At 39.7% G+C, this 27,972-nt stretch overlaps 1 protein-coding gene across 1 annotated transcript; it reads right to left on the minus strand.

The window, feature by feature from the left end:
* Positions 1-282: 282 nt before the first annotated feature.
* On the minus strand, positions 283-27,809 carry LOC105457411. Its single transcript, XM_011702061.1, has 3 exons — positions 24,173-27,809; positions 22,363-24,115; positions 283-2,377 (listed from the first exon to the last, which is right to left on the minus strand). Exons 1-3 carry the CDS (start codon positions 24,422-24,424, stop codon positions 2,190-2,192), a joined length of 2,193 nt encoding a protein of 730 aa, XP_011700363.1. The 5' UTR covers positions 24,425-27,809; the 3' UTR covers positions 283-2,189.
* Positions 27,810-27,972: the final 163 nt, after the last annotated feature.

Consider the following 27,972-nt stretch of genomic DNA (forward strand, 5'->3'; position numbering starts at 1 on the left):
GAATCCATAAGGCGCTTTTCTTTAGAAAGTGCACTTTTATAGGAGAAAAGACGTAAGCTTCTCTACTTCTTTATCAACTATAAGTACAATGCGCGACGCGATACACCGGAATAATAAATATAACAATAAACTGATTTGATGACACAGGCCGTTCTTCAAGCTCTGCATTGATAAATAAATATGATATAAATATTGGATAAGCAGTATATATACATAGAATATCTCGATGAAATTTTATTTCTGCCTTCTGCTTATAACAGTATTCATGTATTATAAAAAAATACATTTCCCTGTTTCCTTTTTCCTTTCTTCGATAAATATATAATCCTTCCTCGCGGAAGAGCTTATATATACGTCGCGCTTGTTTTTGTTATCCCCACACATCTAAAACTACGTGTCACTGTCCACATATTGGTTAAAGATTAGTCATCATTGGCCGTGAACAGGCAATGCAGAATTTACATTTAAAATAGAGACACAGCTAAATCGATTCGCAATATTCATTTGCGATAAAATCCACCTTAAAGTTAATTAAAAAGAACACTTTGTCGAGACATTAAATTTTGGTTGTTTTTATAAATAACTTTTAAATACAAAATAATTGACTTTAAGTTCGCTCGAGAAACCATAATCGAAACTGTCAAGTTACTCAATACCTATGTAGTTGGTTTGAAACAATCTATATATATGTGTATATATATATATATACCGTGCAATCCCCCTTGAGAACTTATTACGTTTAAAATATCAAATATCGCCAGATTTTCTTCATTTATCTCGTCCTTCTTTTCTTTCCTTTTAGATTCATTAACGAAAAAGACATCGCGTTATTGTGAAGCGCGCTTGGGAAATGATATCTTTATAATTTTTGCGGGAAAAAGTGGAGCGTAACTGAATATTATCCGATCCTTAAATTGAGAGAGCGTCATTAAAAAAATTCAACGTGAATATTATACGATCCTTCACATTACTTTCCTCCTTTTACATTGCGACAATTTTATTACGCAAATGGCGTAATTTTATTACCAATCTGCTGATCAAATTTACGTCGGAATTACGATCAAATTGACACATTGGATCTATGAAACTGGTTTCGAGACATTACGAGGGAAAGCGATCTAAAGAAATTGTGATACTTTTACAATCAAATTGAAATGAATTGCTGCGAGAGGAAAGAAATTTTTAACGGAAACTAAATTTTTTACGCGTAATCAAAGTAATAAAAGGAAAATGTTAATTAACTGTTGTTACAGTTAATTACTTCTTTCGCTATATACGATGTAATTCCAGCGCCCTGAGGGAAAAGTATTTAAACTATTAAATAAATCTCGTGATAAAACTTGTCGGGTCCGCTTTATCATAGCGCGAATTCGCCCGTGAAAGAGTTCGGCGCTACATTTTCACGCGGTGTTACGATTTAGTGTGAAAATATCGTACATTATTGCATTCTAGAATCCTCCAACTCCATGAAATCTTTTGACACTTGAATTTTCGGATTCTTGAAATTCTTCCAAGTTCTCCCTCCAGATTCCCATACACTTCAAGATTTTTCAATTCAAAGAACCGTGAATTTCCAAACACACAATCAAGCGCGAAACGAAGATGACGGTATTTCGAGCTGCAGCGCGGGCCGTCCTTAATCCGCGGAATAGTAATGTGTGTACGTTCATAATGTAAGTGGCACTTACATTACGCAGCAATTCTCGCAGAGATTTTCATCTTACGTACAATCTTTCGATACGACGTAGTTAAAGATTGATGAGCTCGCCGTAATATTTCGATGATATAGGACCGATCGTATTCCGCCATATTTCCAATAATGAAAATGTGAAATTATTCATTACATTTTCAATCCGATGTTAACATCATACAAATTCAGATTCCCATCTGTATTTATAATTCGAGCATTTTGCACGACAGATTAAGCGTTGGAGATTTTTCATTACGTGTTTCGGCAATGTAAACAGATTTGATTTCGACAACGTCAAGTGTAATTAAAATTTGAAATCGTTACGGGGGACGCACGCGCGATAGCCCGATAAGCGACGAAACATATACACGGCAAATGTACGATACTAACGGTATAAGAATTGGTTACAAAAGACCCCGTCGCACATAAACATCACAATTTATCAACGAGGGGAACTAAGTTAATCGCACACGTTTGATATAACGAAAAGAATCCGCACTCACTTGAAGAAGTAGGTGTCGTTGGTGTATCCGAAGAAGGGTACGGTGTAGGTCAGCATCCAGATATTGCCACCCCCGCAGTCGTAATACGGTTTCGACCATCTGCCATCCTCGTATTTCACTGTCAAGATTTCGTCCTCTTCCCTTTCCGTGTGCGCGCTTTCGTTCAGTGTATAGGTGTGGAATCCTGGAACAGAGCGACAGAGAGAGAAATCATTAAATAGGTCGGGGAGGTCTATTCTTCCCCCGAAATTTAATTAAAGGATCTCTATATCCTAATGGCGACTTAATTAGTATGTATAATTGGTCCACTTCTAATTTAATATACATAAAACAATTATATATTTTTTTCTTAATGTGTTAATATTAATTGCCTACGCAAATTAATCAATATCGCATCAGCATTAAAAATTTAATTATAACATATTTAATCAAAAATTAACCGCACTGTCCGGATTGAAATTGTATTTCAATCCGGACATTCCTCTAATTGTATTAATTATTATTAATCTTGATAGCTATATTCGATATAGTAATTACATGTTATTTATCTGATTATTTGGAGAATATAAAAAAATATCTTTTAACGCTAGGAAATATAAATGTGCATGTGTGTTTTCTTTTGGCGACATTATTTGTTTTCATGTAACAATGTTGTAATTTTCCATAAACCGTTTTATTTCACGTAAATTACCTTCAGACTCCGCTTTTTCTTCAGTGTAACTAAATTAATTTTCTCAAAACTATTTTTCCTTTATCTCTGCTCTCGCGACCGTTTGCTGAGACAACGTGTTTCCAGAGGTTAATCTCCAGAAATTCAACGATCTCTCCAGACGCCCGGCCCTCAGTGGAAATCCACTGTGTAAGGTCTCCGAGTGAGGTCCCCGGTAATTCAAGGATCTAACAATAAGAGCCTTGCACGTGTATCCCCAGTATGTGCGGCGTGCTGCAGACTGCGAGAGAGAGAGAGTATTAAGGATTCGTATAAATGTACGAGGTGAAGCGGAAGGAGGTGCCGCGAGGAATCGTCCCAAGTTCTCCCGGGTAGATAAAGGAAACGAGCTTCGCCGTATCTGTTTTTCCGTCGACTTGCTACTCGCTCTTCCACCGCCTTGCTACTTCTCGCCACCGGTATTGGCCGCGACGCCGTTTTCTCACCACATGAAGAAATTGCTGAGCTTTATCGGTCATGATTCGCCTGAATGTGAGAAGCGTTATTTGCCCAATTTTCCTCATACCGCATCGCCGAGATAATCGACGCCGCGGCGTTTCCAGTATTGTCGTTCATGTAACACAGCACACGCCACTGTATATCCGTATTTTTTCATATAAATGTTTCATATAAATTTTTTCGTATAAATGTAACTTTTCTTTCCGAGATAGTAACATCTCACGGATTCACAAGCTCTCAGGTACTCTCAGATTATATTAAGAGCAACGGAACTTGCTATCGTGGCGAACGGTAATAAAATTATGCAGCCTCGTAAATATTTATCAGAGCGGCTAGCATATATAGTTAAACCGGCAGGAATTAGAGCTGCCTTACGTTAAATCTTCACGTTTTTCTAAGCTATAATTATTCATAAATTTCAAATTGATGCTGTCACAGTTATAATTATTACTGACAGCTGCATTAATTTGAAATATATGTATGTATCATATATGTACGTACATAAGTGTATATACATATGTGTATGTGTATATACAGGTGGGATATTTAAAGTGTTTCAAGCTATGCAACTACACATCTTTTTTAAAAAGCGATTATGCATTTTTTTACATCAACTGATTTATCTCATTATTCTGTGTATAAAAGTATTAACATATGTTTATGAAAATATCTTACGAGATATTTTAAATTTAACGTCAAAATATGCCAGAATAAAATGTAAAATATCTCGTAAACTATTGATTTTTCTTTATCTCTACTTTATATGCAGAATAACTAAAAAATCATATCATTCCGTTTAAGAAAAATGATGGCTTTAATGTGATAAAAAATTGATTTTATCATTATTTGTCCCCTTTCAGATTATATATCTTTTGTTTGAAACATATTTTGCTATGACGCATACTTTCAGGGATAATTTCATTGCGATATTTAAATGTCTCACTCTGAATATCTAAAAAATGTTAATTTTTGACTTGTGTCACTTTTCTATCAACACAACGATATACATATATACATATATGTATATATCGCCACGTTGCGTTGATAGAAAAGTGACACGAATAAAAAATTAACTTAAATTATTTTTGATATAATAAAAAGGAATTAATCCTAAAATAAAGACTTTAAGATTAATGTCTTTTTATTTATTTAAAAAATGCAAATTTTTTTTACTTGTATCTCATTTCACGCGGTGGACAATAGAGTTAGTAAGAGCCGTTTAATTTCATATTATATTTATTATATTTATTATTATATTAGGTCTATCTTTGTTAGTTAACGAGATAAAATGGGTGACCATTTATACGAGGACACCCTGTATACGATGTATCTTTTAAGAAATTTATTTGAGAATTGTTGCGTTATATTACAAAGAAAGAAATAAGGGAAAAGAAGAAGAGTTAATATTATTATTACAATTACGTATAACAATATTACGTCGTTATACGAATGTGAGAAACAAGAATATTTCTCGCGTTGCTTTTCTCATATATTCATTTTAACGCATTCATATATTTCATATATTTTTTTTCATATATTTAACGCTTCATATATTTATTTAACGCAACCTGCTCGCGTTTTATCTAACTCGACTGTCCACATTGAGAGAGCGAGAGCGAGAGAGAGAGAGAGAGAGAGAGAGAGAGGGGGGGGGGGGGGACGGGAAGAGGAGATACCCGCATTTTATGATCCGCGTATGCAACACCCGAAACAAGATAAAGATATATGACCGGCGTGTTGTGTCAACATTTAAAATATCGTAAAAATATGACAGACGACATACTGTTTAGGAAGCATAAAATAGAAACTATTCGCCGCGCGTACACTTGTTTAAGTAAGATCGTGATAAAACGACAAGTGAATCTTACTGAAATAAAATAACCGCGAGAAGCGTATGAAGATAACCGAGCGGAGAAGTGCCCTTAATTAAGACGGTCTTAATCAAGGCGCGTTTTTATTCTTGAAGCGAAAAATTGGAAGGGAAGCTCTGATACGACGCCAAGTCGACGTAACGCGTGCTCTCTCCTCGTTCTTTTTTTTGCTCTACCATTTCTCGTCCCTTACTTCTCATTTCTTTCCCTCATTCCCGTTCTACCTTCAAGATCAAAATCCCAGCTTGATTTATCCGACGGTAATTCCTCCTTTTAACACAGACGTTCCCGCTGAAACCTGTTTAGGAAATGTGCATGCTATTAACCGCCGTAGCGACGGTGACGATCTCTCGTTCGGATTCTTAAATACTCGTGAATTTTTAACCTTTAAGTTATCTCAACAGCAGTTAAAAATACTTGTTTTCAAGCAGTTAAACAAAATTTATTTCGCAAACTCGTTAAAGAGTTCTATCGATAAAGTACTTTCGGGCAATGATAAGATATCCTGCAGCTTCCCCTTCATTTAACTTCGACAAATTGAAGAAACGTGACAATAAACGAATTTAGATGATTAAATTTATTTTAAATTTTATTTTACCTTTCATCTCTTGTACACTTCCGGGACAAAAATCCTCGAAAAATTCGTAGAATTTAATCAATATATTTCTGCGGGAACACACGCGCGCGTTATTGGGGACTAGAATTCTTACTCTCTGATCACTGAAAGGATTCAAAGGAGATCGAACGTCGTCGCAAAGGGCGACGAGCAAAAACACCAAAAGATTTACTGACGTAGAAAAATATTCAATTTGATTTCAGGTCAGCTCCAGAGCCATTAAAGTCGGCAAAGACCGGCAAAGATGGAAAAAGCAGAAGGGAAGTATTTTAAAGGAGCATCCAGGGAATGAGAGTTGGAATTAAATAAATAAAAATCTTTTACAGTGTATGTTACTCCAGATTGAATCACTTACTTTATTTCCTTCATGTCTCTTTACGATGTTAGCAATTCTATACCGCATTTCTTTGAGCATTTCATAAAATGCACGCGCGATATGCGCGAAACATACGTTATATCTTGTAACATTTTCCTTCAATATTCCGTTGGCAAAAAATAGCTGATTGATGGTGGAGTACGTTACTGCAGGTCTTACTGGGTCGCATTACCACCTACTCCCTTTTTTACTTTCTTTTCCCTTTTTTAATTCCATATCTTTGACTTAGATCCGCGTCTGTGAGCCCTGAATTTGTTACATGCCAAGATATTCGATTCTTAACATATTTACGAACTTGGAGCTTTTGAATTTGACGTTCTTGGAGCGTTTCTCGCAAGCTTGACTCCTTGGAATCTTGAATTTCCGATTTATACTTTTACTGTTGAACTCTTGTACTTTATAAATGTCTAACGTTTCGCAAATTTCGAAATCAACAAGATCTTCAGGTATAAACATAAAATTCGTAATTAAATATTACAGCAGTGATATACGAAGACAGAAATGCACCATTTTCATTATACGTATAAGGGAATAATCTTTAAATTGCTCGAAGAGCTCGAGCTACGAACAGAGCTAAAAAAATGCCTTATAATCTTTTAGACAGACTATAGACCAAACGTTTATATCGTTCGATCCATTCGTCTTAGCCATTGCAATAATAATTCGCTCGTTATCGACGTGGTGAACGGCGCCGATATTTCGCAGAAACTTGAGAAACGTGTCAGTTGAGTACATTCGAATCGTACTTAAAACTTTTTTTCTGAAAAAGCTCTGTTTTTCGTCGAGGCTTTTATTTTATATCACCGGTAACGCAATAAGACATTTTTACTTCCACATTTTACTAATAACACTATATTCACACGTATATTGCTGTCACAGTAGCAGCAATTAAAATTTAAAAGCTGCATTTTACTTTAACGTAGAATACACGCCGCATTATATACGTATTTGTTACAATTTCGCCAAAATTGCCTATTTATATTTCATGTGTTCAACGCGTGCATGTAAAACGTTGCGTTCAGGAATTTAAAAGAGCGCGCAATATCCACGTGATATGAGCTATAACGTATTACGGGAATATAAAAGTAGTATAACTGCTATTGTAACAACTGCAGTAATAGTAATAATAATAGTAAGTATTACGTATTATTTGTTTGTAAACCTTTCGGTCTTTTATTGCTGATAAGAGCATCGGTTTTGCTAGAGGTATTTGGCAATAACGTTTAAGCGCAGTTTCATGGATCGGTCGTAATCGGTGGCGATTAAACAGGGATTCCTTCCCGCATTCTCCCCTCCCTCTCTCCTCTCGGGCTATAAAAAGGCCGTGGAAAAGAGTCTCTTTAAGAGTCCCCGAAGTCCTCGTTTCTCATCGTCGAACGCTGCTCGTCCAAGCATCGCTCCATTGTTTGTTACATTATCGAGCGCCTTTGGCGAGCTTTTATCCGCGTCACGAAATCCCAAAACACGGCAAGAAACGGAGCCGCAGCTGCATGCAGCGCTCGCACGTATGCATGCGATGGATACGCGTTCCCAGAGACTGTCTGAGACCTGAGACCTGCCGAGAATTCCTCTTTATGCTCACGGGAATTTTCAGGAGGAGGGGAAGACGCGCGGAGGGAGGGGAAAGGGGGGAGGCAGTAACGTTTGCGTTATAACTCTAATATAATTTTTAAATGCAATTCTTTGATATAAAGATTTTAACAGAAGGCAGGTAAAACGTAAGAGAAGAGAAAATTAATACGCGTGCATGAATTATTTGCTGATGTTTTCGCTTAAGTGTATACCTGAATTCGCTCGGCTAAACGTAACCTTTTTAACGCATTTATCATAATTTAGCACGTTTCCTCCCCTCGCCGCCGTACGTGAAAAATATGTAAAATAACTGACATGAATATGAAAAAATTCTGATATTTATAAAAATTAAACCCGCCGAGATTTCCGACGCTAAATACAGCGTGAATGCGCGTGCAGGGGTTGTAAAAGAGCTAAATGGTTCGCGTTATCGTGGTGTGCTTAGCGCTGAACGTGGCATACGATTATAGTTTATTCGCTTTACACGGTAGATTATAAGCAGCAGCAAAGAGATTGAAATCATCTCTTTCAATTGCATGAGCGGACGGAGAATGCAGCGGATTAAAAGATAACGCCGTCTTCCGGTATACAATAGAGGGGCACAAATGAGACGCGAGGTAGTGGAAGCAAACTAGAAAGACGCAACTTCTGCGTCGAAATCGCAAGAGGCTTACGTTGCAGAGAGTATTATCCTTACGCCCTCGGGGGAGAAATGCCGTATAAGTAGATTTACTTCATAAGTAGATATTCTATAACAAAGGGAATTTAACGCGGGACGTAAATTCCTCATGTCAAGAAACTGCCGGTGTAGGTTCCTTTGTCGAAAGATTTATAACAAGACGTATCGGCGCGGCGGCGGCAGCGGCGGCGGGTGCCTCTCCTTCCATCAGCGCGGTGGAGTAGCGATATCATTACACGCTGCCACAATAGCGGCATCGTCGCGGCATTGGCACGGCGATGGAAGAGATCACGTCGCCACAAGGCAGCGCGTCTACACAGTTCACGACATATCGATCGAGTTCGCGACAGAGCGCTGAGCTCAGCATTGTCTGTCGTCATGCTGAAGGAACGTGTGCAGTGCGCGTCGCCCGTGACATTTCCGTTCCTTTCAACGCGATATCGGTACCCGAAGGATCTGAGAGTCTTTAGCGGCGACCCCTCATCTGGCGGAAGTTTCCAGATGATTCCCCTCGCTACAACGAGCCCATATCTCGGCGGTCATTAATTTCGCGAGGAAAAAAATTTTTTATTACTTTTCGAGAGGCGCCGCTCGGTTACCGGGGGAGGGGGCGAAGGGGTACAAAAAAATAGATCGGGTTTCCATCGCTTTCTGCGGAACTGAAATACGTTTCGCGAGTACCAATTAAAAAGAGCATGCTTTTCCAATTAATTTCAAAAAGGCTTTAACATCTGAACGATACTAAATCTTTTGGTATTAGAGGGAGTGGGGAGGGGTTTAAATATCGTGATGCGAACTGTTGACATATTTATTTATTTTGAGTTATTAAAATCGCAACTATATCGTGAACACTCCCGCAAAAGAACTACTGCAATTAAGTAATATTCCCTCGATATGAAAAACTTTTCTCTTGAAAAAAAAAAAATATATACATACTTTAACGTGCAAGTGAAATCATTTAATTAAGAGTAATTTATTTTATTTTGTATATACAATTTTAATTGCAATCACATTTAGATCTACTAACACTTAAAAAATTTAATTTTTCAAAAGAGATCTGCATTAATTTTTTAACTTTTACGCAATAAAACTCGTAAATAAAATGTCTCGAGCGAAAGGAATGAATCACGAGCAAACATAAAATTAATTAAATCTACGAATGGTACAAAGAACCGTACTACGTTAGTTCCTCCGCAGAAGTCGGTGCATATATAACGATCGATAACTTACGTAGTTTCGAGCACTGTAGATTTTTATCTAGTATATCAATAACGCTATTGGAAACCAATAACACATTCAATTTTCAACAATATCACGATTTTTTAGAATTTATTTTTTTGTATCGCGAACCCGATAGTGGTATTTAAATTAATAGAGTGTTCACTCCACTGCGTATATATAAATAGTAATATAAAAAAATAATTTACAAAAGTACATAGCGTTATAAATTTTTTTTCTGTCCTGGTTTCATCCATCTCGTTCATCCAAACTCCTAGATATCGAAAAACAGTTTGATTATATCTTCTATTTTCAACGTCGACCAGGGAAAGGGGTACCTACCGCACAAAGGGACAGTCCGTTTAATTTGTTCGAAATTGCTTCCAGAGTCTTTTATTCCTTCTTACATGGGTTACGTCGGTTGCACGGAACCGTGTAAATTGTATTGCAATGTACACACGCGGAGGGGCTGGATTTAATTTAAGTAGTTCACCCCGTTTTCGAGTATTTTTATTACAGAACAAAACGCATGTGGACGACGCGGACGGAGATGGAGAAGCGTTGAACGATAAACGATGGAACATGTTTTTACACTGCGAGCACTATTTGCTGAAACAGGAAATTGTCACGAAGCGACAAAAATTTATTTGTAATCTCGACAACTGTTCGCGAGAAAGTTTCCCTTTTGGTGTCGTGTTGAAATTTTATTGAAAAACAAGTTGGAAATCTATATATACGTATGGAATAATTATTTCTCGTGAAAACGACAAAATAATGCAGCAGTGTTCAGAAACTCGGCTAACGGAAAGCACCGACTATGTTTAAGAACTTCTGAAACAGTTATCCGATCTCGACTGTGACTTAATAATGTATGCACGGTGTGTCCTAATGTTACCGCAAGTTTTAATGGAAGATTGTGATTTGATAAATACGAGATCGATCTTTCTTAACTTGGATGTGATGGTAAGCCGCTACTTAGCCTCCTCGCTCCCGAACACGCGTGCCCTACAAACGTGTCCATAAAAATTTTGAAAGCGATGGAAATGCACATAGATAGCTCTTAAATGCCTACGGAAAGCATGGGACATCCATTTCGACATCTCGTGAAAAGAGATATCCCTTAGGATTTCAAAAGCGTTAATGTTAAAATCTTCTTAGTCAAGGATTGACCTGGTTCGGGGGTTCGACCTTTCCCTCGACATACTGTTTTACACGTGAGTGAAAGCGGTCGAAGCTGCTCGCGATCGTCGTAAAAGTGGAGAAGCAAGCCGTGCGCTCGCCTACCAGAATGTAGCAATAATTTATGTCGCCTCCGCGAATATAGCAGCCAATAACCGCGGCCAGACGATAACAGCCAGGGGGAAGATGGTCGGGGCTGGTGGTGGTGGCGGTGGTGGTGATGGTCGGGCAATTGCTGTGAAGGCAAAAGCCGCGGAAGGAAGGGTGACGGAAAGAGGGCGATAAAGGCATATATGAACCGCAGACTTTTCAAAAAGGGCAAAGACCCGAACGTGATAGTTACTCTCTCCGATTTTAGCCTCCGTCTCGTCACTATATTTTTTTTATGCCTCGCGGAGGTGGCGGATCTTCGACGGGCAAAGGTGTTGAAAACTTTTTTAATAAGACGGATAAAGGCGAATATAAAGTTATTTTCTTGTGAATCTCTCTCTCTCTCTCTCTCTCTCTCTCTCTTTCTCTCTCTCTCTCTCTTCACATCTTCAGTTTTATTTTATAAGTAACGCAAGGTAATTTTATAAAATAGAGAAATGTGATATATCTTCTTAACTTATAAATAATGAAATATAATTTATTATTCCATTTTTTGTTCTCCAAGTTACTATATAAGTCTAAAAGTTTTCGAGTTACAATAACACGACCATTGTAAGGAAATCTTAGCCTCCCCCGGCAGAAAATTAACTCCGAGCGTTATTAAAGAAACAAGAAGTTTGTCGATCTTTAGTAGTCACGCAATAACGTTGAATAATGCATGCTAAAGAGTAGAGTTATTAATGTATAATTGTAATGATAATGGCAAATACAGTTTGTCAGGTGTAAGACAGGCCGAGCACCATTTATCGTGTCTCACGAAAGTGTTTTAAAATTACAAGTGTACCACACACCACGTTTATATTCTAAAAGCTTGCGTGAAAGAATCTGACGCTTTACATCGTATATATTAACATTAACACCCTTTTATTGTCACGATTAGACTCAAGTCCGTAACAAGATAAACAGACCTGTCGGTTCCCTCGAGCATATTTTTTTTTCCCCCGGTTGGACAAGATTGTGGACGGAATAGATTGTCCGGCGACAACCATCCTCGATAAATCAGAAATGAAAAAGTTAAGCATCTCCCTTTCTTTCGCGCCTCTCTCATCGCCTGCCTCATCTCGCTTGTGAAATCGATTCTCCGTCGATTTTACAAGCGCGTACATTCGCTTTGGACAACTCGAGGCTTCTTCGCAGAAAGTGCTCAGAAATTTTCTGATGGAGCCCATTCGAGACATGGCGTGCCTGCGCCGAAGCGCAATATTGAGTTTCGAGTCTCCCTTTATGCTCCCACATTGTTCCCCGCAAACGAGACGTTTGCTACGAGCCTTTGTCCTTCGCGGTAAACTTCGGCATTTCCGAAAATCAAAGTAGGATCCAATTTGCGAGTTTTTGAAAACTTGCATATTGAATACCACTTCGATACCTCGCAATGCCGCGAGAATCGCGCATCCAGTGCCAAAAATGGTTATTCAGTTGGATTTACCGCGAAAACCAAATAAAGCTGCTACCCACGGTAACTGTGAGATAAACAGTAACAATGTTTATCTATAATTTCAATCGTTTTGTATTTGCCCGGGATAGAAAAATAAATTCGCAAGAATCCGCTATTGTGTATTTCTTCAATTATTATTTCAAATTGTTATACTCATATGTTTTCAATATCCATTTATCAGATTTATCTAATGGCGAAATATTGAAATTATTAAACAAAAAAGAGCAAAACATAGGAAATGTAGTTTTATATTTATAATTGTATTTTTATTCATAACTGTGCGCTCTGAAATACGTGCGTAAAAGTTAGTAATTGCTCTTTAAACGCTGCGTATCGATAACTGAAAGAAATAAAAGCGGACGAAAATCTGTTCTAAAATTATCGAACAGTTGACGATCGCTTTCAGACAACTTCTTTATTAAGATGTAATCTGTGCGTGAACTGAATTTCAGAACGATCAAAGATAGAAACTTTTCGGAAGACTGTGTCCAAAGTTTCAACCGAGAATTCTATTTGTCGAAACTGTAATTTAATTCTCGTCCCGAAGCGCCGAGGGTCGTTTTACAATTAAATAGTCGTTTCGCAGAAATCAATTTCACATTTTACATTATTTTTAAACTTCGTGAGAGTTTTTACACGTTCGAACTTCGAACCTTACCTCTCATGAAATCTGTCAAATGTAATAATGCTCGTAATGTATAACGTAATGCTCGTGTATCATGAATACGTATGTTGATCAACATTTTTCGCATTCGCACCGTAAATGTGTAATTGTAACGCACGCGTGGTAAATAAATATTTTTCATTTTATTCCGACAGCCCACAGCTTGACACATCAAGGGTTTATTTTACACAATATTAGCTCTGTTTTGTAACAAAGCTATTGTTACAAATTATAAAATGTATTTCATACAACAATACGAAAGCGGAATGTTTTTATGAATTGTACTTGAGAGCACGGGTTTCAGAACACACACGCGCGCGAACACATGCTTTCTCTCCAACGATATAAACATTACAAAGTAGCATTCCAATTATGTGTTAAAATGCGCACGTCCTACATCACGTCCCGCGGCACGGTTTCGCTGATTTAATTTACGCGTTTGGATCTCGGACGCTCCGCGCGAGTTAAGTTTCGCGCGCGCGGGCAAGTTTCATCAAATGCATAATTGAAAGAGTTTGATTGTCCTTGAATGGCATTCCTCGCATCGCATGTGTAGGCAAAGTCATTGATTATAAGCGAAATGTCGGACGGTCTTGTCCAAGAGAACATACAGATACATATGTACATACCTATACACGGGACAATCGATACACATTGTCAATAAATATATCGACGCTCTCTGTACCGCACCAATTATCGGGCTTGCGGAACCCGCATTTGTCTCGCACGTCTAATATTTGAGGGGGCAAATAACTCGGTGGTGGATGTATTACATTCCTGCGGCGGATGAGAAATACGATCGTGCATAAATTTCGGAATTGAGCGCGACGTGGGCAAGGAAAATGGAAACCGCTGCCGTCTGAGGAGCCATTATATAAATATAGTCTGATGATATCGCGATGCGCAGGTAGACACAAAAAGGTTGGAGAAGTACTGCCAATTTTCTCGAGGGCGTTTTACCGGGTGAACCCCCTTAAGGGTCATCTAGACGGACGAACGTTTAGTGTAACGCCAGGGCCACGTAATACCGCTAAAATCTCTTAACAGGTATTACATACATATCCTATATTTCATGATTTAAACATTTCAATCTCCACGAAAGCTCGCTCGGTCCGACGTCGACCGAGCCGGCAGGTATCGCGCTCTTTAATTATTATACATGTCACTAAATGTGACCACTAAGTGTATCGCTATCGTTAAAGCACTTTGAGTTGTCATAGCGCTGTTTCCGGCGAGACATTTCATAATTATCAAAAAAAGTAACCCAGGAACATGTTATGCGGTAAAGCGGAAAAATTTCACCTTTAATTTTATGACTCAATATGAGAAAGCTGCAGCATAATATTATTTCAACGAGCAAGTTTTCGAAGCCGATGGAAAACGTTACTCTGACATTTTATTTCTCATTTATGTGCTCCTTCACAGCCTTTCTGTTCTTCGTCATGCGATCGTTAGCGTGTTCCTTTCGCAAAGAGAATAACAAAGTCGAAGGCGTTGAAATCCGAAAGAGAAACGAGAGGGAGGGAGGGAGCTAGAGACAATAAGTAGCCGAGTATATAGGCATCCTAGCCACGTGGAGCGAAATCGCGAGAGGCGCGAGGAAATCACAAGTGTAACACTCGCGCCGACATCAATTCGCCCGGAAATTACCGTTTTAATGGCAGTGCGATGCACCGGGATCGTTTCGTGTCCCCGAGATCGTTTTATATCGCCGCGAATTACGAGCGAACTCACTATCCTTTCCTTTACGCGCGGGATTTACGGTCGGACCGCGGGCGGAAGGAAGCAACGAGGAGATCGATGACCGACTGCTGTTATTGTACGACGGTATATAGCTCGCCCCGTCGAGAATTGTCGATTCCGAACTCGCCTCTACTCTCCCGCTCAACTTTTTCCAACGATCCCGCGTATCCGGCTTTTCTCACGCACCAGAAGCGTACAATACGCGCAGGTGGTGAAACGAATAAATATTGAAAAGTATTGATTTCGTATTAATCGGCGCGGCCGTAAACAACGTATCGTGTACCAGAGTAAATAATAATATAATTCTCTTTGCGAGTATTGGTCAGTTAATAAAGCGCCGCGTTGTATAAGGGGCACGCAGTATTCATAGCTAAATATTGGCAAAACCATGAAAAGAAAAGAAAAAAAAAAAGAACACACATCGAGCACGCGCTTAAGTTAATCGACTGAAATTCGAGTCTGGTTTAATTAACTAATAAACTTTTTTTTGCCGGTTACCCCCGCGTTCATCCCGCTACCGCGATCTCAACGGTTTAATTTAATATGCAATTTTGGCTCAGTTTAGTTTTTAAAGCTCTCCAGTGACCCCCTCTATTTATTGCACAGATTGTGCCAGGTCATCCTTTAACCGCAGACACTCCAGGTCGAATAAAACAGAACAGCGATTATTCAACGACGTCACCAACCGAGCGCAGAAAGTTTCGAGGGGCTTTCGAAACTCGCCGATAAGAATTCATTCAGCAACCAGAGATCTTAAAGATCGCTAATCTCGGGACCTAACCATCTACAAAAACTTCTTTATGATTTGCGCACAAGTGCAAGGAACACCGAGGCAACAATTGCATAATAAATGTAAATATTTTACTTTTGCTCGCGCGCCGCGCGTGCGTTTGTCTCTTTAAAATTTTATAAATCTTAAAAATATATAAAGGGATTTTTCTTCATATCTTAAACAGCTCGAAGAGCTTTTGCCCATTACATTTTCCACGATGTCGAGTAAATAAACCATTCGATTTGGTCGTGTCTCGAAATAAAAAATCTAGCGGCAGATGGCTATACTTTAAATGTGCAACAAGGATAAAGGTCTAAGAATACAAGAGCCCGATGGAGAGAAAAACTCGCATTAACCTTCTGAGAATGCTGAATATAGAAATGGATTTTGCGTTAAAACAAGCTTTAGCCGTCACCTCCGTCGCTGCTGGAACGTATAAAAACCGTGAAACCATATGTATTTTACGTTAATACAATCGTAAATATGTTTCTCGAACACTGTTTTTTTGTAAACGACCGTTAAATGTGATACTCGAGCGCGAAATTACGTTTTTTTCCTACTTCCGTAATTGTTATCTTGTAATCTTCTCGTCCGCGCACATATCTCAAACAGACGCAGGCTCCCTATTGTATTTTTAACGTCCGCAGAATGTCGTCTGTTCCAACATCGGCGACCGTCGTCTTGTTTCCGCGTCCCGAGACAGTTTATCTCCTTGAACGGATCGTACTATCGGACGAAATAATTCGATTTCGTTTTGCTTTCTTTCGCGATCATTCAATTTCGGCGGACAATCGAGGGTCCTGCGCAGGAACGAGAAGTAATCCCGACCTGGCTCTCTATTAAAATCCGAGTCGGATTCTTTGTGTTCTCCGAACAAAACCAACTTTTTCAATCGCTCCGCGTACTGCAGGACGCGGTCGGGATCATAGATCATCTTAAGGATTCCGCGCGATAGTTATCAGTTCTAAACTTTGGATAAAGGGACGACAGCTGTAAAATTGCTGTCTCCGTTTTAAGTTTTAATGCGGAAGGAAATTTAGAAAATGTTCATGTCGCAGCTATCAGAATTTTATACGCGTAGAAGGAAAGAAAATTGCAGTGACTTGCTCTTCTTACGGTACTATTAAAATGTTAAAAGATATCCTTCTTTGAATCGACGATTCAAAGTTTGGAATTTTAGTTGCGTAATGCATGTAGCGATGTGTGGAGTTGTGTAAAGTTGTGTGTGTGAGCGTGTCTTTTGCAGCGACCAAATGACTAAACCGATTAAAGCAATCTATTGGTGACTGCATCGAATTTAAGTTATAAACTTGCGTTGCAGAAAGACTATAACGAATTGGATGGAAGGGTAACAACTCACGCGGCGCGCCGCGATGCGAGAGTTAGTAAAGTAGGTTGAAGCGAGCCGGAAGCAGGCGATTTTTTAAATTTTAAATTCGAGTTATATCCCCTTCGGTTCCGCTCGTCAATCGATTTTACTTGCTAATTATTATTTGTATATCACGTATCCTCAAAACCAAAGCCAATTTTTCTATAAAATTATTTATGTACGAAAGTTACCCGCGGTATTGGTAATGAGATGCCGCGCGGAGAATCTATAACTATTATTTATATCGACAGTTACAATTGCAGCATTTACCGCAGCTTTTAAATATACGACTTCTAGTGCGGCGTTAATTATTATTTCTTGCACGCAAAATTCAGGTTTTGCTTTTTTTCTTCGTCGACTAATAAAACAGGTCAAACGGCGATAAGCAGTCGAATAGGGAACAATGGTAATTGCATAAATATTGAATGTTCCACTAGTCGGCGGCATATTGTGCGATTGACTTATGCATTAATTAATGTACATTTGATTTACGTGCTAATTAACGCAACAACGAGCGAAGCGCTAATGTTTCTGCGGCTAATACTTTGAGGTCAAAAGGCCAGTTATTTTTGATAGTTGGTACAGAGAATCGATCGATCACGCCCCTTTTCTTATTCGGGTGCATGCACATATAAAAATACGTCCGCGGGTCTAATGTGTATACAAGCACAAACTCAACGCTAATCGAAGTTTTTTCTTGCGCAAAATCCCCCCGTGTTTATTCGCGAATCAGGCTCGGCAAAGAAATTATGAAAGACGAATCAATGAGAGAGATTAGATAAACGGATGGATAATCACCCAAGTAGATACATAAAAATATTTGAAATAACGGAATCTTCTGTTTTAATAAGAACAACAAGATCGATATCCAATCCTATCTCGGTGATTAAAAATTTCTTCCATTGAGCGCGCACTGCAGCATCTGATAATTACTGTACGTAATTACGAATCTAAAATATAAAAAAATAAATAAAGGGGCCGACGCATCGGCAATTGTCACAATTAATAATAATCACTGCATAATTAATGAGACGGTTATACTCGAAAACAGAACGTACTAAATTCCTCCAGCAGCACTGATTATCCATGTATCATTTCTATCCCATGATTTGTCTCTCTCTCTCTCTCTCTCTCTCTCTCTCTCTCTCTCTCTCTCAGTGCAAGTTCAATTTGAAACAGTGGGATAAGCACTGAATAATTAGCGGCGGGACTGCGATCCGCAAAGGAATAAAACAAATCGTATGAATTCACACAAGCAATATGCAATCATTATAATTTTAACCATTATCATCTTATTATGCGGATCACTTGAAAATCCGCCAGCGAAATGATCGATGCCAAGTATTCGATAGCACTCGCGGAATGCGAAATGATCGGGTCATTTGAATTTCTAATTTAACAGTCGTGCACAAAGGGCGCGGTATTAAATTCATATTGCGAATACGGACGCATAACAAAGGTTCCGTAATTCTGCAGGGAACGTAAATGACGGATGATTTCGCAACACGCGAGGTATCCGCGAATAAAAATGAAAATATATGATGCGCTACGATACTTTTTGAACTTCCGCATTATACGGCGCGGACGGTTTATTTCGGTTATTTTTGTTATCTCCTGGACATTTCCCAGAACCGCTCTTACGCTCGGCGCTAAATTCTTCGTCCTCGAAAGTGCAATATATAAGAGCCCCATTAGAATTAATTATTTGTCCCATCGCTTCGTTCTCCTCTTCTAAAATTCCGAGATGTATCTACCACTTTACGTTACTTTCAAAGATTAATTACGCACATATTTCACATCAGCGTTAAGTATTAATGTTAATTTTCGAGCTGCGAAACCTGGCCGTAACGTGTCTCACGTGCAAAAAAATCCATATCGGAAAATTTATCCCTTATCAGATTTTTTTTCCGTTGGTGCATAAATAATGCATTTAATAAATATGTATATGCGTTAGCCGTATCGCGCGTAACTTTCTGCATGTAACGCATATACGTCTACTCTCCTTGGCTCAACGTCCACGGCATACATCATGGAATACTGCTTAAAAGTCCTATAAATAAGAGAAGTCAGCGCCGCAGCAGTTTCTGCTGTTTCTGCTACATAACGCATTACTCATCGATATCTCTCACATCGCTTCCTCGCCATCTGATTTCTTCGACAGCTGTGTTTAGCTATCACCTTATATTTCTTAAACTTTCACATGGTATTTTCCATCTACTTTAAAAGGATCTCGAACGTTTCACCGTATTGCCCGTATATCTCTATCACCGCCCTCTCATCTCTTACGTAAAGCTCCTCTTCGAGTAATTCACCCATTTAACAACTTTCAATTAGCGACATTCTTCCTCTGAGATAAGACTTAACTTTACAGAGCAGATGAAGATTTGAAAGATCAGAGATTGATGATTTGAGAAATAGAAATTACAGAGACGGGTTGCGTTTCACTTTGTCTAAGGAACATTCACCGTATCTTGTTAAGAGAAACTCAATTCGCAAGCCCTTTGCTCAAGTTATTTCTACTCTGAAGAATCTCACTGGTAACCGGACTATTATCGGCAAAGATTTCGATTCCATCAGTACATGCAATCCGCTTTCTCCATCAAGAAGAATAATATCCCATAGAAGATTCCTTTCCTCTATTGTACTTTTTTTCATCTTTTGCTCTTCTATATTGAACGACTTCGTAACCAAGCCTTGAATCAAAATTACGAAATATCATATTTAAAAGTAATCGATAAAAGATAAGATTAAAATTATACAATCAATGTTTCATTTAAATAAGTTATCTTAATTTATAATAGCTCAAATAGGTTAAAATTTTTAAATATAATATATTTAAAAAAAATTGAAAAATAAGATTAAAAATTATGTAATCACTTTCTGAAGCTTTATTTTGTTAGATAACTTAATTTACAATGACTCGTAAATTAAGAAGTAAATTGATACCTAATCATTGATAAATATGATTTTTCTCAGTGAATCATTTAACATAATTAGAAATAAAAATAGTTACAATATGTTATACATGATACGACATGCTAAATATTTCATAAAATAGATCTATGCAATTTATGTATGGAAATACAGTTTATGCAGATAACTAAACTTTAAAGCAGAAATGTGTCACACATCTTCATCCATTCTTTTCTTCATTTTTTATTTGTCTCTTTAATAATTTATTTTCTGTTGCAAAATAATTTTCAACACAAAAGTGTACAAAAAATTTTATACAAGTCAGACAAAAAGCTATCAAAACTTTTTTCATTTTAAGTCAAATATACTTTATTCTCTTTTCGTTTAATAATTAAATAGTATGTAAAAGAATGAAAATGTTCCGACAAATGTTTATTTAACAAAGTATTAATACAACTTTTCCTGCAATAAGAAAAATAAAACTTACGACTTCAGAGAAACGCAGGGAGAAAATTTCATTAATACATTTAAAAGATAATTACATAGTCAGAAATGACCTGTTTCTTTATCTCGTATTCGTATCTCTGTTGTACTTTTTTCCTCGCACGCACCCTAAAAAGGACGTCTGCCTACCATCAGCGAGATTAAAAAAGTTACACGGCAAAGGGTTAACGAGCTTAAATCGTTTACTGAGAAAAGCAATATTTCGCGAGTTTAAACTTAAGCGACTTATGTAAGACAAAAAAGCGGTATCGAAGAAAAAAAGTCTTTCCTTTGAAAATACATATTTACTACAATGTGACGCGCTTGTTTTTCATAGAGAGTAAATGTAGCCTTTTTTTTTTTAATCAACGATACATCTCAAAATATAGAATGAACTTTATATTCTACAAAAGGATGATTATACACGCCTCATCGTAAATTAAAGTTCTTTGTGAACTGCGGAAAATTACGGACTTTTCTTCATACAGATCGTTATTGCGCGAAATTGTCCCGCAAAAAGTTCTCATAAGTTTCACGGATGGCTAATTTGCACGGCGCCAATTAATGTTAATCAAATGACTGCAAATAGTAGCAGCCTTTTCTTATATTAAAAACTAATTGTTAAACATTCGCTAATTAGACATAATGGATTAAATGGGTTAAAATGATTAAATAAAGAGGTAAAGTCTTTTACGACATACATTTTCCGTTTGCGGAGCGAAAAAGATTAAGTTAAACGAAAGATGTAATCATTGCAGCTGTCTGCTAAAAATGAAACAGTTTATTCAAGAAGTTGACAGATGGGCGATGCCCTGCGGGCATCTGCAAGCACCATCGTCTTGCAGACGAGTGTATAAAAGCATAAAGCAGAAGAGATGGCAAAAAGAGACAGCTAAGATAAGAAATACTTAAGGTAGACAGCAATATTCGTGGCACAAAAATATGATAATACATTCCGATTCGGTACGAAACTACAATACGAAACGACGACGATAATGCCAAAATAAATTGTAATATAATAAAAAAGAATAGTAACAAAATAAATCAGTTAAACGCGATATATACGATTTGAATCGTTGGTATATAATGAAGTAATAATTTTGTTAATAATATATATATCACAAATTTGAGTATCGTATTATAATTATCGCTGTAGTTACACGACTACCTATTACTGCTGCATGCTAAACTAATTGACCGCTACTGTATGGCTGTACACGGTTGCTGTAATTTTGCCCGCGGGCATTCACGAACGTCCGCGCCGCATTTTGTTATCAGCTTGCTTAATATCTGGTCTACATGCAATTACAAATTATAAAAATAATATCTATGAGTCATTAATTACGTATATACAAGTAAGTATTTACGTAAGTATTTCACGAGATTTCTAACGTAATTCTACGTTAGAATCAGTCAATTTAAATCTAAAAATTTTTTCCATTTAACTATAATTGTACGTACGTATATAACTATAATTGAGAGAAAGATTTAATGAATTGTAAGTGGATCAATCGATGAGCGTCTATTGTCTTTTAAAAACTCAAAGAAATCTCTTTATTTAATAAATTAATATTGGTTTAATAATAATTTATTAAATAGTCATTCCATATATTTCTCTTTTCAAAAGAAAACAAGTCAATAATTAGGATTTTTGAGATAAAAGAAAATCGAGCCTAAAGTCTTTTGGGTCAATTTCTTTTCATTATCTCAAAAATAATATTTTATATTTGTCATTTTTCTATCAACGTCACGACATATTTTTTCGCTTAATCTTTTCGTTTTTTATTATTTTAAGTAATTTTGAAAAAATTTACTTCAGGAAGCGTTCACTTAATCTACTGAACAGCTTCGTGAAAAAACTCAATGAATCTCTTTCATACTGCTGATTTCCCAACCTAGCAATATCAATAATTGCAATATCAAGAAAACAGTAATTACATTGTGATACAGTAATAACTTACCTCGACTAAATTGCTCGTAACTGGCAATTACCCTCTCGGCGTTCTTCCTCGCAATATAGAACCACTCGCTGCTGTTGCTCAGATACTTGTATTGAATCGCGAGATCCTTGACGAGGATGCCGTCCTGGTTGGGCAACCGGTGGGCGAATGGGCAATACAACCACCGACCCCGATATTGTAACTTGTCGTAACAATTGCCGGCGGCGAAGATGTCTTCGTCAAACTCGACCATAGAGAGAACGCTCGCGTGCAGTAGATACTCGGAGGATAGCATCACTTCCGGCGCGTACTTCCAGAGCCGGGTGAGCATGTTGGCACGATTCACGGCGAATTCCGCCTCCAGCCGGAATCTCTCCTGCGCATATTGGTCCACCACGCCCTCGCCGAGGTTCAAATCGGTGCCCGCGGTGCAGTTCTCGCCCAGGATGTGCTGATTCTCGATTATTCGCAGGAAACGCGTCACGATGTCGACCTGGGCGGCCTGCGGTCTCCTGCGAACCGACTGATCGGAGGAGGACGACGAGGCGTTCGCCGGCTCCTCGTAGCTCGTATAATCCAACACCACGTCCTGCGAAGCCTCCTCCTCGAGGTCTCGGGTGGACTCGCTGATATCGTCGAGCGCGTCGATACCAAGCGCCTCCGTTGTATTACGGTCGATCGCAGCTGCCGGCGCAACGGTTCTGTTTAAGGACATTGCCTTCCTCAATTTACTCAGGGGGTTGTCCTTGTAAGAGCTCTTGAGCGAATCGGGGCTCGATCGCAGTACGCCGTGGTTCTCCGAATAATGCACTTTGAGTGTATCTTGAAGATCCCTCCCGGTCTTGTCCTTGATCTGATTCGAGGCACGGCCGTTCGTATTATCTTTGGGGATGTTCTGTTCAATCAGCCAGGAAAGATTACGCGCGAGGGGAACAGCGGAATTCTCTTCGGCGACGCTTCCTTTCTTACCCTGATACAGCTTGAGCAAACTCTCCAGTCCCTCTGAAACATTATTCTCAATTCGATCGAGCGATTGGCTGTTGACCGAGTTATCCTTTGAGAAATTTCGTTCGAGAAGCCAAGAGTGATTACGCCTCGGTGAAACGGATCCTTCGAGAAAATCACTCACTTTTTCCACTTGACGCGTCTTGAAGTGATTCTCGTGATCCTCGTGAACGTCGCCTCTGATCCTATTTGCCGCATCCTTATTCGTGCCATCCCTCGCGGAATCCTCCATCTTCTGCCGCGCGAAATGGCTCCTGGATCTACCGTGGCGGATCTGTGATCTTTCGATGCTCGACATATCCGCCTGCTCGATCTCCGTCCAGAGGATCTCCATCGGTCGGTTCCCCGCCGGCGGAACTTCCTCCGCGGAATGACGGTCTTCCGTCGGCGAGCGCGGAGATTCCGCGGGCCGGATTCTCGCGGCCCGCTCCGCCGCAACTTCCGCGCGAAGTTCAGCCGGGGAGGCGCGAACAACTTTCTTGGGTGGTTCGTGGGCGATTTCCGCGGAGTGACGTGCCGACGTCGGAGGAATTTCCGCCGAGCGTATCGCCACGGCGCGACGGTTCTCCCCCGTCGGGCGCATTCCCACGATTCCGGCGTGATTCTTCAGAGTCGAGCGCATTTCCGCCGGACGATCTTCCGTATGTAGACGATTTTCGTACGCGGAATGGATCTCCGTCGGCCGGAAACGGTTCACGGAGCCACGATCTCGCGTGATTATCGAGCAGATTTCCGCGCGATGATTTTCCGAGGGAGGACGATTCAACGTCTCCGTTGCCGCCGCCGTCGCCGCCGCCGCCGCCGCCGCCGCCGCCGCCGCCGGCACCGCCCCCGCGCCGGCCGCGCGAGCGATTTCCGTGAGCGGATGAATAATCATCGGGCGGGCCTCGGCGGCGCGGAATTCCGTCGGATCGACGAGCTTGCGGTCGACGAAGGCGGTCGTGCGGTGGTTTTGCTGATGTCGCAGCAGGTACTCCTTCGGCTTCTCGATTTGCAGGACCTTCTCGTGGTGGCTGGCGAGGGAATCTTGCGTGAACGTGAGCAGGATGAGCGCGCACCAGATGCCTGACGCACTCATCTTCAGCCGCTCATCTTCCCCGTTCGCGACAAACCGTCCGCTTGTTACATCCACTCACGACGGCACGTTTCCTCGTGCCTGATCGATCTCAATCCCGACATCGCCACGACGTGATTATCGTGCGCATGTAACAGCGGCTCGCAGCAGCTGCTCGCGATAACGTGACATGCTTGATACATTAGTGCGCAATTATATATTATGTTTCTTGAGATCAATGTTGACAACTACCCTCTTCGGCGTGGATTAATTTCAACGTCTCCGTAAAATCACCGTCATCCATCTCTCCCCGACAACGTACATGATTATATTATGAATACTTCTCGAGATCAACGTAATAATTCCTCAACGTTACAACTTGGATTATCAATTTCTCGTAACAGCCATATCTACATATACAACATCCACTTCTAATTACGACACTAATACGATATTTTATATTGAGGTTATTGAAGATATTCGATTTTTACTTTAACGACTCTTATATTTCCCCTGAATTTCTGGTCCTTAATTTAAGTCCTGTTGCCAATGAGAATAGCTCTCTAACGTCTTCGCAATCTTACAGCTTCTTCCTCGCGGTATTTAATAGATCCTGGTGCTTGAGTAGCATCCCCGGAATGCCGGCGCAATCTTACATCTCTCCAGACTTTATGGTCCTTAATGGATGGTATATCCCTTAATAGACTCGATACTTAATAGCATCCCCTCGGCATCTCCGCAATCAACTTATCTTCCCGCCCAAAATCAAGCACTATTTCAATGTTTGTTTTTTTTTCTCACCAGCGCGAAACTCACGTTCGCCTTGCGACCACTCGGTTCTCTCAACGGCGAATGTGGTGGATATACCTCGCGGTAAATCGATCTGTCGGCGATCCGTTCCCGTTGCTCTTGAGATTAGACCGCGCGTAAAGTGTTTTTGAGCGTGTGCTGCTAATCGAGACGTCTCTCCCACGCCTCCCGATCTATCTCTCTCTCTCTCTCTCTCTCTCTCTTTTGCGCACGGTAATTCGATTTCCCACGCAGGTTACCTCTCAGTCGATTTTTGCACAACTCATGTGGAGTCAGAGTTTTGCGAAGGGCCAATCCCCGGCGCTAATGCATCATTGGATCGATCGGCGGATCGGCGGAGCGAATATGAAGAGCGTTCAAAGCCGAAAGCCTTTGCTCGAGGATATATATGTCGAGGACGTCACATTGATTTGATCTATCGAACCGATCTTCAAAACGCGGCCATATCCTTTATGATTGATCGACAATTTTATCGCGTATAATTATCGCGCAATCGCTAACCGTCCGCGCGCGATTCAGAGCGATAAAAAGTTCTCCATTGATCACGAATAGATATATATACGATTCCGTTTCTTCGGCAGCAATTTCACACGAGTGCAAATCGCAATTAATCGAGATTTTCACTGACGTTACTCCCGCTCGGATCTGCCCTTTTCAATCTCGACGTTGTGATTCACACACATCGTCGTAGATTATGACACACTCACATTCATAACGCGCGCTCCTGCACGGCGAATCTGTCGCGGCGAGGAGGAGCGCGGACATTCGCGGCGTATTGACGGTGGTATTGTAACGGAAAATTGACACGCGGCAAATTCATCCGTGAGCGTCTATGTCGCCGTTTCGGCACACCAGCGGTTAACAATGGTGTTGACGTACCAAACATTGCTGCGTACCTAATTGTTATAGAGCCTAAACTATATTTATTTGTCCCCCGTTCAGTCAATTATTTCCTTGCTTGTTCGCTAGTTTAGCCCAAACAATCGTAAGCGTATACGTAACGCGCGGTCATAACGCGCATATGCCCGGCGTAATTAAACGGACAGTTAAGTGGATAGAGCCGTAAAACGCACGTGTATGTACTTCTTCATCAATTTCAATCGCAAATTACTCCCGCTTTCGTGTAGCGGTAGCGTTAAACATCGATGAAATTTAAATGCAAAGTGCGAACGAGAATATGAGAATACAAAATGCAAATTGTCGTAACAATAAATCACACAAATTAAATGCGCTTTCAATTATGATAATCATCAACTTTCGCGAAAATATATCCGGAGATACAGCGCAATATTCACGATTTCATTAGAGAAATAACGCTCATGTGAAATTGACGTTAAAAGTCGTTAAAATTCAATTTCTATTAACGAAAATTAATAAATCCGCATCGGCACATTGTTCCGTAATTACGCAAATTAACAATTTCGCTTTGAAGTGTACTCGATGGTCGATTACTGATTAACTAATACGATCTTTTGATAAGCGTTCTGCGGTTTTACAGAATTTCACTCGTGCATCATAATCTGCGAAATCGGCTGAAGACCACAAAAATTTTATTTACACGCGGAACCATCGCATTTAATCGATCAAATTAATCTTATTAGAGATGAATTGTGTCCGACTTCTCTGTATTATCAAATAATTAATTAGATTCCGTCCTCGGCAATCTTCTCAAATTTTCTCTTATTTCTTCGCAAACGAAAAGAGCGTAAAAGAGCAAAAGAAAAAGATAAAAAAATCACAAGATTTTAACGTAAATTTTCAAGCTAAAGAAACATTAGGTAAATGAAAATTTTTGATAATTTTGTTATTTTCAGAGCACTGAAAAATCAGTTTAATTTTCTTTATAATGAATTCTTTTATCAAATTGTCTTTAAAATTCGATTCGAAGCCGCATTGTCTCTCCGGATTAAAAATCGTTCCAAAGTGCATTCATTTTTAACAATATCCGACAATTAATCCTATTCTTTCTATTACAAGGTACTGAATCGTGTCCGCACACATTCCTTTTTTTTCTTGTTAATCAAATACAAAGAGTGGAAATTCCCAAACCGAAACCGAGACACGGTTTTTCAATTAATTCGACAAATCAACAATATCCCATAGAATTCTATTCTGCGTTAAACCGGCGTTATTAATTGCTTCCGAACAATTATACGTGAATCGCTCATAATCGGTCATCCGTCATAAATGATCGAAATTGATAATCGGATTAACGAACTATGTATATCGACATAGTCCTTCGCAATGGCACGAATTGAACTGCGTCTCTCGTGTGTTTTCCTAAAAAAAAAGAAAAAACCCCGCGTGCGATCCACCTTACATTACGCGCAGCGAGATCTCTCTGACAGCGTGCTTCCTCTCCCTCTCTCCCTTTCTCTCTTTTCTTTCTTTCACGCCTCTCGATCGGCTTTCTTTTATCGAGTTTCAGGTTGGATCGACGGATCGAGTGTGTAGACTCGGCCTGCCGGCGGTCATTTTACGACGATCCCCTGGAAGAACGACGAACTTTCTTTCTCAGAGTTTCCCCCAAAAATTCTTCTCCCTCTCGCGCGCGCGAGTCGGCGATCGCGACGGATCTGTATGCGCTCGCACGCGGCGTCAAACTGACGACGAGGCCGACGAGGGTTGGGAAACCCGCCACCCTTCGTGCCAACCAATGTGTGAATGCAGAGCGCATGATCTACCCCTCTCCTCCGGGCGATGCAACGAGCCTCGCGCGCCGGCATCCCGACGCTCTCCCGTCGCTCCGCGCTTAATCTAGA

Source organism: Wasmannia auropunctata, unplaced genomic scaffold (genome assembly GCF_000956235.1).
Source record: "Wasmannia auropunctata unplaced genomic scaffold, wasmannia.A_1.0 LD335236.1, whole genome shotgun sequence".
Lineage (NCBI taxonomy): Eukaryota > Metazoa > Arthropoda > Insecta > Hymenoptera > Formicidae > Wasmannia > Wasmannia auropunctata.